The sequence below is a fragment of the Hippocampus bargibanti genome, linkage group LG07 (genome assembly GCF_051943395.1).
Source record: "Hippocampus bargibanti isolate YZ-2025 linkage group LG07, ASM5194339v1, whole genome shotgun sequence".
In the NCBI taxonomy this organism is placed as follows: Eukaryota; Metazoa; Chordata; class Actinopteri; order Syngnathiformes; family Syngnathidae; genus Hippocampus; species Hippocampus bargibanti.
The window spans coordinates 695001-705357 of NC_142740.1; the positions used below are offsets into that span (position 1 = coordinate 695001).

A 10357-nucleotide genomic window follows, 5' to 3' on the forward strand; every position below is an offset into this window, starting at 1 on the left:
GTAGGCTCTGCTATTGTTGATTAATGTACGTTGCTTATTATTCTGGATGGAGACAAAAGAAATCTGCCTCACAGTTTTTTTTGAGAGACTGTACAGGGGTTGAATCGAATGACAGATTACTGTTTTTCAGACTCTGGGTCATTTTATGTTCTGACAAACTGATTTATTTAAAAATATATACAGTATATCTGTGAAAACTGAAGACAATTTGCAAGTTTGGAATTGATATGACATCTGTGGTATAACTTGCTGTCCCACACTGAGCTGTATTCTGTTTTTTGGACCGGACTGATACCCAGAACACACAATAGTCCATTAAGAGGGTCAAAATTAACCAGCAATAGTCTTAAAGTCAATCAGAAAAGAGTCCCTGTGAAATGGTTGCCAATTTTGATTGAAAACAAGACTTGAAGTCTATTAAGACTCTGGTCCCGCTAGCAGTCCGGATCTAAGAGAGATTAACGGGGTAACAAAAGCAAGTTTTAGGAATTTCCACTTTTGATATGACAAATCAGGATGATAAAAGTGTGCGTCAGATGTTCGGGACATTCTGTGATACGCAACTGACGACAATGCGGTTTCCTTGTCAAGATCCAGTCATGGGGCCTAGACCGCAAGTGGGGACCGAATCCCCACGTAGCCTTGGTAGGTGAAACGCCACTCGACACAATTGAGTCTCGGCCTTCTCTCTCCGTAATGTTGCCGCTCTTCATTATCTCTTCAGCAGAAGATAACGAAAAGAACGAGAAAGACGGAGCCATGCAGGCGTCCTATTCCACTGTGGACTTGGTGAAGGATGACGTGGTTGAGGAGGATCCCTGGGATCTGCCGGACCTGAAGGACATGGGGGTCAAGTGGTCAGGTGAGATTGTTTGGACTGAGCAGGGTCCTTGGTCTTGGACATTTGTTAGGAACGTCACTCATGAGTAGACCCACAAAAATGTCATGAACTCATTTCTTTTAAATGCACAGAGAGTCTTTGGTGTTAAACAGCTATTTCAAATTCCTTGGGAGCGCCACAGAGTTCATGTCTAGAACCACTTAAAATTCAAACATTTTCACCAGCAAAATCCAAGCAGTAAAACTCAAATCGAGTTTCATCCAATGATACAAAATTGTCAAAGAACCTTGTGAGGCAAAACGGCAATGAAGATTGTCACCATTTGGTTTTGAAGTTGTAAATTTTGAGATATTTACAGCTGAGACGAAAGCCGAAGCAAAAGCCGAAACGTTTTAGCGGACCTTCGATTTTAAGCATGGTCCTGTCCTTCCAGATTTGGACACCAAAGGGAAGATCATGCGAGTGGTAACGGCCATCGTCAAGCTGGCGTTGCTGCTCGGACTTCTCTACTTGTTCATCTGCTCGTTGGATGTGCTAAGCTCCGCCTTCCAGCTCGTCGGCGGTAAGAGAAAGGTTCCTCCTGTTCCGACGACTCTTCTCGCAATGCGGGCGAAGTGACCTTTGCTGTTTCACGTCCAGGCAAAGCTGCCGGCGACATCTTCAAGGAGAATGTGATCCTGTCGAACCCGGTGGCCGGTCTGGTGATCGGAGTGTTGGTCACAGTCCTGGTCCAAAGCTCCAGCACCTCATCATCCATCATAGTCAGCATGGTGTCTTCTTCATGTAAGAATTGTTCGCCAAACTTTCTTTAGAATTCTCAGTCGGTCCCATAACGGCGATTCTATGACCGCTGCAAAACCACTTGAAACCTGATTTGTTGAACAATATCTTTGTTGTGGCGGTGAACAGTTAGAGTCCATCTGAGTTTAGTACATGGTCCTTTGTGGACACAGATGGTTATCAACCCTGTGCGATGTTACAACAAATTTACTTCAATTTCGTTATCGACAGCCCAGTGGATGAGTGGATTGACCTCATAGTGGAGAATTTGTGGGTTCGATTCTCATCCTGGCCTTCCCGTGGGAGTTTTCCTGATCTCCCCGGACCTGCGTGGGTCTTCCCGGGTCCGGGTATTCTGATTTCCACCCACATTCCAAAAACATTCACGGCAGACTGATTGAACACTCCAAATTGTACCTGGGTGTGATGGTAAGAACACATGGTTGTTCTTGTCTCTTGTGAGTGTCTAGCGACCAGTTCAGGGTGGCCCTCGCCCATTGCCCAAAGCCAACTGGAATAGGGTCCTTTGACCCTTCTGAGGATAAAGCAGATCATAAAAATGGATGGATGGATGTTGCTCTTTGTTTTCCCGCAGTGCTGGAGGTCAAGTCCGCAGTGCCCATCATCATGGGGGCTAACATCGGAACGTCGGTCACCAACACCATCGTGGCCATGATGCAAGCGGGCAACCGTAACGAGTTCCGCAGGTAAACCAGATGGCTCCACGCCAACGCAGAACCAACTTTTGAGGACCTTCAGGCTCAAACGTGGACAAACGTCAGGCCGTTTCTCCAACCATTCACCACGCAGGGCCTTTGCTGGCGCCACCGTGCACGATTTCTTCAATTGGCTCTCCGTGCTGGTACTGCTGCCACTGGAGGTGGCCACGGGGGTCCTGGAAAAACTCACCCACCTCATTATTGAGTCTTTCCACATCCAGTCGGGCGAGGATGCGCCCGATCTGCTCAAGATCATCACCAAACCGCTCACGGACTCCATCATCCAGGTAGAGAAATCAAAGGGAGTCTTGGAAATGTTGAAAAAAAAGATTAGTGGAAGGAACTTGGGTTTCATAATATTTAATGGTACCTTTTGACACCGAACTATTATCGTGATTCTTCTTGAAGGCAATGGCTTTTCACGAACATCCTACAATAAAGCATTTGAGCTTTATACAAGCGCAAGATGAACTACCAACAGGGCTCAGTTTATCTGACGTTACGAAAACATCTTTGGAGTTTGGGTTTGTGTGCCAGAGATTGAAAACAGCGTAAAAAACTGCCAATGATCGATGCAGTAACAAAGAGACTGAATAATAGATAGAATATAAATCAAACTAACCAAAATTCATCAATATCCCAATGCTGCTTTTGCTTTCTTAGCTGGATAAATCAGTCATCACCGGAATCGCCACTGGGGACCCGGCGGCCAGAAACAAGAGTCTGATCAAAATTTGGTGCAAGAAGACGGTCAACACGGTAAGACAACTAGCGGCGGACGCTGAATTGCCGATCGTATCAATCGGAAAAAAAAATAATCATTTCATCAAGCCTTGCTTGTCATGATGACTATGACACTCGGCATGCTTAAGGCCCCCTATTTCCGAAATTTCCGGTTTCAGCATAGCTTAGCTTGACAGTGATATGGCTAAAGATGGCGCCATGTTAACCATGACAGTGCTATTACCTGTTTGATTGTTTCCACATATAGGAAAACACACTCATCGACCTGATACCGCCGCCTGAGCTTCATGGCTGGTACGCTATGCTAACAAAGGATAGTTGACTTATCAAAGGCTAGTATTTGGGCGGTACGCTAGCATTGCAACACTTGCTATGCTAGCCTTTAAGTTCTTATTTGTATTAGTTTAAATATGTGGATTCCTGGTATCACCTTAGCTCATCAGAACATAGAATTACAACGTAAAATTTTCAAAACAGACCCTCAGCGTAATACTCATACACGGTATGGAGGCGATTTTCGTAAGTCAAGGTAGCACCGTGTACGTCAAGTAACATTCCGATGGCTCGTTAACTCTCAAATGTGGTCTACCGCGGTTTCTGACAATAATTTGCTCCTCTCTTGCGAAAATTGAAGACTTTCTGGAACGAGACGGTGACGAGCTGCCCCGCCGGTGCCGTCTGCTGGGAGGAAGGCAACCAAACGTGGACTGAGAACAACACCACTTGGACGGACTACCAAGAGAAATGTAAGCCTCGCTTTCCTCCCGCTTTGTGGTGAATTCCTGTAGTCAAGTGCCGAAACGTAATATGAGACCTTCCCCTCCCTCCCCACAACTCCTCGGAGACCCACTTGAACAAGGACCACCTTTGGTTACTGACCCCGCAAAATACTTTCTACCTGCTCAATGGGGCCATTCAATCACAAAGCACAACCACGTCTGGAATTCCAAGTCAATGATTGGTTTGAAGACAACCACTCAGATCCCGGTAATTTATGACATGAAGACTATGAAATTAGCGAGACTTAACTGTGACAATAGCGACACGGAGTCATGAGAAGTGAATGCAGAATTGTAAATTATTAGCCATCCATGCTATCATTTAATCAATGAACTCATCTCAGAGAATAATTTGTAGTGTTTCGTCTTATGTTAGGTCGAAAAATGGCATCAAAAGTTCCCTGTTCAATCAAGTCATCCATAAACAAGGAACAAGTATCTGTATACCTATATAATTTTTTTTCATTTGTAATTCTGAGCTAATTAAGCTTTTTTTTTTCTTTTTCTTTGTTGGTTGGGTCACAAAGTAAGCTAAGGGTGGGCACATGTTCTTGCTAGGATAAAAGTCATGCCAATGATAACCAGCTCTGGAACGTCCTCAACCGCTACGTCTCGGACCGTGTGTCATTTTGGTATCAGGACGCAAATAAACAAGACATAACTTACATTACTAACGTTTTAGGGAAAAGCCGAAAGGAAAGGAAGAAGACTTTTATAATTATATAACCTTTTATAATTATTATAACCTTTATAATCATTTCGGGAGTTGCTTTATTTTGAAACTGTACCGGAGTCTCTCTTACATCCGTCTGCAGGAAGTAACGCGTGACGATGACGCAGCGAATACAGTGCTTTCTCGGTCACGCGACAGTTTGCAGTTTAACCGAAATTCAGCAGCTAGCAAAATGGCCACAAAAATCAAACTTCTTTGGAAAATTTCAACCTGGAGATCGAAGACGAACCTTAGACTTTCAAGAAAAAGAAAGTCATATTTAATAGACAGGGTCAGGAATCCTATTTAAAATCTGGCTTCGTCTCGACCGAACACCGACCTCATGCTAACTATGCATGACACGTGGCCATCGTGAGTAGTACTTTTCATGCGGTTTGTGTCTTTTTTGAAGTTCATTTTGAACATGACAAGAAAATAGTGTTGCGGTCTGTTATGACGTTCCTTTGTTATTATTATGTTTTGAAAATACCATGGTTTTCTTGAAGGTCATGTCATATTACGCTCTTGCAATGGCCGCTTCATAAAAGTATTGTCTGATATTAGGGACGCTACAGTTCGCTATATTGTTACATACTACTATATTATATACACTGTACTCGCAGTCGTATATCATTGCATTTTTGTGGTGTTATTTTCCAAGCTATGCAATTTATGAGGACGTATGACACGTTTCCCTCCATGCTGGGTCTTGAAATTTCCCAATACGAGAAACGGGGGAAATGGATAGAAGTTTACGCTCTTTTTGCTAACACTACAGTTTATAAAGATGAGTAAGTTGTATTTTTATAACTCATAGAAGTGGTAGAATATGTATTTTTCTCCATAACTGCCAAGTTTCAATCCAAAAAAAGCATTAGCATCTATATTTCTAGAGCTGGCAATTTTCTTTCCTAGTATTCTGTGACAGCCATTTTGGATTTCTAGCGAAAATCTGCCTGCATTCGATCGTTGATATTTGCTCATTTATATTTCGAATCTTTTCTTGTGTTTGTTTAGAACACAAGAAAAGATTTCTTGGTTTGTTTAGAATGTTCTTGTTTAGAATTTCAAAAGCTTTCCAATGGTACCTCACTCGTTAAGATCTGCCAAAAAATAAAGTTATGATAGTTTAAGCTGTAATAAAGAACTCGGTCACAGATTGTTATTGTTTTAACTGTGTCATTACAGGCAGAAAATCCCCTCATATTTCGAAAATTAAAAAGTACATTATTACCTTATTATTTGTCATAAAACTGTAATCTATACATCATTTGAGAGCTATTTAAATGCACTTAATATGGTATGAGAAACTGTGTGATGAATTATTCTTATTATTATGATATATTATGTATCCATACTTTTGCAAACTGCCCACAGGCTGTCACATCTTTGCCAACGCCAACTTGCCCGACCTCGCGGTGGGCCTGATTCTTCTAGCCCTGTCGCTCTTCGTTCTGTGCAGTTGCCTCATCCTCATCGTCAAGTTGCTCAACTCCATGCTGAAGGGCCAGGTGGCCCTCGTCATCAAGAAGGTGCTCAACACAGGTGAAAAAAACACATCGGAATCAGAAACCTTTATTTGTCCCACAATGGGGAAATTTGCAGTCCATAGCAGCAATTTCAAAGGGGGTGGGCGGAGGGTGAAAGGACAATAAATAAATATGTCAACTGTATACTGTAAATTAGCAAAACCGTTTCATAAAAAACTGTACATAGTGCAAGATCATAAATAAACAGCAAGTGACATTTTTTTGCAGTGAATGAATTTGATACCCTCAAAAAATTAAAAATACACTAAAAAACAATTTAAAAAAATAATAGTAATTCCACATTTGACAACTCGTAGAGTCTGATCACATCATTTTTTTGTGTTTTTTTTTTTCTGCCTTTTTTCCGGTGTTGGATGACACCAAAATTCCTGTTTGATAGTCAGCACATCGATTTTGGTGATGATGCTTGATGAGCAAAACAGGGACAGTCACTCCTGATGCTTTGTAACTCACTTTCAGGCCCTCTTATCCTGAAATGTGTGACTTACGGAAAAAAAAAACAAGCTCAGGGACAAACCATGACATCATCCCAACTTCCTGTTTGTGTCTTTGAATGTACAGTGATACCTCGTTTACGAACTTTTCTCCTCACAAACGATAAATTCGCGAGAATATAATCTTGGCATACAAACGTAGCAGAGGGAGGAGTTACAGAAACACGCAAACGAAAGGGAGACGACAGAGCTTGAAACAAAAAAAAAAACAAAAGTGAAATGGTGAGAAAATGGATAGAAAACACAGTGACATTTGGACTCGTTTCAACTTTATTGATAGTTCAAAGGCAGAGTGTAGACTGCAAGGTTAATATATCCCATCAATCAATCTCCACAAATAACCCACACAAGCTATCTGTACAATTTGAAGAGATCATTCAAGCGAGGGAACCAGCTATTAATGAAGTTTGCAGTGTGTCTGCCCATATCTGTTGCAATATCACAACTTCTAAGATTTACAACCCAAAGGTCATTGAGACACTTGATGCAAAAAGCTGTCCATTCCATCAAGCCATCAACGACCGGCACAAAGGTTAACAAAACGGCTTTATTATATAGTACAGTTTATTTCTTTAATTACAATACCATAGCACATTTATTATACATAAATTAAGGTATATTGCGTGTCGTTTTAAGGCTTATTTAACTGAAAATGATGTTTTATGGGGACCTGGGAATGCATTATTCTCATTTCAATGGTTTCCTATGTGAAATTAATGTTTGGGATACACACTTTTTGCCTTACAAACACTTTCTGGGAACCGATTAAGTTCGTAAGCCAAGGTATTACTGTATTTGTCATCCAATCCGATTAACCCGTCTCGCCTGTTTCGGTGGCGTGGCCAGACTTCCCGTTCCCATTCACGTGGGTAACGGGTTACATCGCCATCATGGTGGGAGCCGGCATGACGTTCATCGTTCAGAGCAGCTCCGTCTTCACGTCGGCCATCACGCCGCTTGTCGGTGAGTTGAAGCGCTTCGTTTCACTCCGATGGCGCCGCGGGTAAATACATTTTGTCTTTTATACTTTGAGTTGAGTTGAGTATTCAGTTTGTACTCGGGAATACTGCGAATGTCAATCATTCTAAGGTACCGGTCCGTGGTTGCTATCTATTTGCTATTAGTTATCTATTAGCTATCTGTTGTCTGTCTGGATGGCTATCTAGCTAGCTATCTATTAGCTGTCTGGCTCAGTTGGATAGCTATCTAGCTATTAGCTATATGGCTATCTAGATAGCTAGCTATGAGCTAGCTGGCTCGCTTTCTATCTATTTGAGTTACTTCCGGGTTGATTGAAAGCTGGCGCATGTGGCAGCCGCTGCTCACCCTCAGAAAAAAAAACTTATCCTGTGACGGTTAAGTGACCTTGACAGTTTTTTTAAAGGCTGGCTATGTAGCTGGCTATCTATTTGCCATATACCTAGCTAGCTGGCTACCTAGTTAGCTATCTATTTGCTATCTATTCACGATCTATACAGCTATCGTTCTAAAAGTGGCGTCTCTCATTAGGTATCGGCGTCATCAGTCTTGAACGGGCCTACCCGCTAACTCTGGGCTCCAATATCGGAACCACGACGACGGCCATTCTGGCGGCGATGGCTAGCCCGGGAGAAACGCTGGCTAACTCGCTACAGGTACAACCAAAGAAGAAGACTTGGAGTGTCTTTGTTGCGTTGACCAATTTGGAAATGTCATCTTGTGCCTTTGCGGTCAGATCGCGCTGTGCCACTTCTTCTTCAACATCATGGGCATCATTTTGTGGTACCCCATCCCGTTTACACGGCTGCCAATCAGATTGGCCCGGGGGTTGGGCAACCGCACGGCGCAGTACCGCTGGTTTGCCGCCCTCTACCTGGTTTTGTGTTTCCTGGTCTTGCCCCTCACCATCTTCGGCCTGTCGCTGGCCGGCTGGCAGATCCTGGTGGGCATCGGGGTCCCCGTGGTGGTCCTGGTGGTCTTCGTCGTCGTGGTGAACATCTTGCAGTCGCGCTGCCCCCGCGCCCTGCCCGGATTTTTGCGCACCTGGAACTTCCTGCCCAGACCGCTTCGCTCGCTGGCGCCTTGGGATGACGCGGTGACCTCCTGCATGGGTTTCTGCGGACGTTACTGCTGCTGCATCTGCAAGTGTTGCAGCTGCTGCGAAAAAGACGAGGCGGTGCGCAAGAAGGGCCTGGAGCTCTCCGACAACCCGCACTATTTGACCAACGACGACCCCAAAGTCATCCAGGGGACTCATCTTTAAAAAAAAAACCACGCATGGCAAATGTGTACAAATGTGTACAGAGATATCTCTTGACGTGAATAATTCCACTGACTTGGAAAGGAGTACCTCCTCCGCATTGTAATCAACAAAAATACAGTCCTACCTCGGCTTACGAACGCTTTAGCTAACGTAGTTTTCGCCTTACGAACGTTAAATTCACGAGAATATAATCTTGTAATACAAAGTATTTTTCGGGAAACACGCAGCGCCACGAGTGATGTGTCCTTCGCGAACAAGCCGGTGAGAAAATGGATAGAAAACACAGTGAAATTTGGACTCGTTTCAACGTTATTGATAGTTCAAAGAAGAGTGTAGACTGCAAGGTTAAAATACCCTATCATCCACAAAAAAACAGCACAAGCCTTCTGTACAATTTGAAGAGAACATACAAGCAAGGGAAACAGCTATTGATGAAGTTTCTAGTGTGTCTGCCTGCATCTGTTGCTGTTGCAATATCACAACTTCTAAAATGTACAACCCAGAGCTCCTTGAAACACTTCATGCATCCATAGCTCCATCATAAAGGTCAATAAAATGACTTTATTATACTGTACGGTTTATTTCTTTAATTACAATACCATAGCACATTTATTATACATAAAATAAGGTATATTTTGTGTACTTTTAAGGCTTATTTAGTTGAAAATTATGTTTTATGGGGACCTGGAAACGGATTATACTCATTTTAATGGTTTCTTATGGGAAATGAATGTTTGGAAACTTTCTGTAAACCAATTAAGTTCGTAAGCCTAGGAATCATTGTACTTTATTGGGCTGCTATGAACTCTTAACACTACCTGGTAAATAGTTGTCTCTGCGAGATCTTTGATCTACACTCTCACTGGGACTGTTTATATTTTCTGCGTGGATGAAAAATGATATCTCGGAATGTAGAATTGACATCTTTGTTATTTAAGACAAAAATGCGTGTGAATAAAAGACCATTTAAAAAAATGTCTGCTGATTTGATTGCCGCGGGGATAGCGGCAAACGCCATTTTCTAACCGCGGAATAATTTCAAAATATATACAGTAAAGTCTCGTTATATCTATATCGGTTATATCGATAGTACTGCTTATTACGATACTATTTCTATGAACGCAAGGAGAAAATTATATGAGCGCAGGGTCGGATATATCGATAGTCCCGGTTATATCGATATTTTTCAGACTCCCGAGAATATCGATATAACGAGGCTACTGTATATATTAATTTAAGCATTTTGGCTAATTGCTAGCTTGAATAGGAATCTTTTCAAACAAAAATATAAATTCAAGCATTTTGCCTAATTGTTAGCTTAAATAGGAATCATTTCAAACAAAAAATCAGGCATTTTGGCTAATTGCTAGTTTAGGAATAATTTCAAACAAAAATATAAATTGAAGCATTTCGGCTAATTGTTAGCTTAAATAGGAATAATTTCAAACAACAATATCAATTCAAGCACTTTGGCTAATTGCTATCTTAGATATGAA

General features: G+C 42.2%; 1 protein-coding gene across 3 annotated transcripts in view; it reads left to right on the forward strand.

Annotated features, from left to right (window-relative positions):
• Positions 1 to 9843, forward strand: part of LOC148895035 (sodium-dependent phosphate transport protein 2B-like) — a 22267-nt gene extending 12424 nt beyond the window's left edge. For 2 of the 3 annotated variants that reach the window (XM_089001203.1, XM_089001204.1), the window contains exons 5-16: positions 592 to 645; positions 725 to 862; positions 1275 to 1403; positions 1481 to 1624; positions 2217 to 2328; positions 2432 to 2627; positions 3004 to 3099; positions 3719 to 3830; positions 5953 to 6120; positions 7466 to 7582; positions 8129 to 8253; positions 8334 to 9843. In XM_089001203.1, coding sequence (XP_088857329.1) covers positions 600 to 645; positions 725 to 862; positions 1275 to 1403; positions 1481 to 1624; positions 2217 to 2328; positions 2432 to 2627; positions 3004 to 3099; positions 3719 to 3830; positions 5953 to 6120; positions 7466 to 7582; positions 8129 to 8253; positions 8334 to 8861 — 1911 coding nt within the window. In that variant the 5' untranslated portion in view covers positions 592 to 599 and the 3' untranslated portion in view covers positions 8862 to 9843. The remainder of the gene's footprint in view (positions 1 to 591; positions 646 to 724; positions 863 to 1274; positions 1404 to 1480; positions 1625 to 2216; positions 2329 to 2431; positions 2628 to 3003; positions 3100 to 3718; positions 3831 to 5952; positions 6121 to 7465; positions 7583 to 8128; positions 8254 to 8333) is intronic. The other variant, XM_089001205.1, reaches the window with a different exon arrangement.
• Positions 9844 to 10357: the final 514 nt, after the last annotated feature.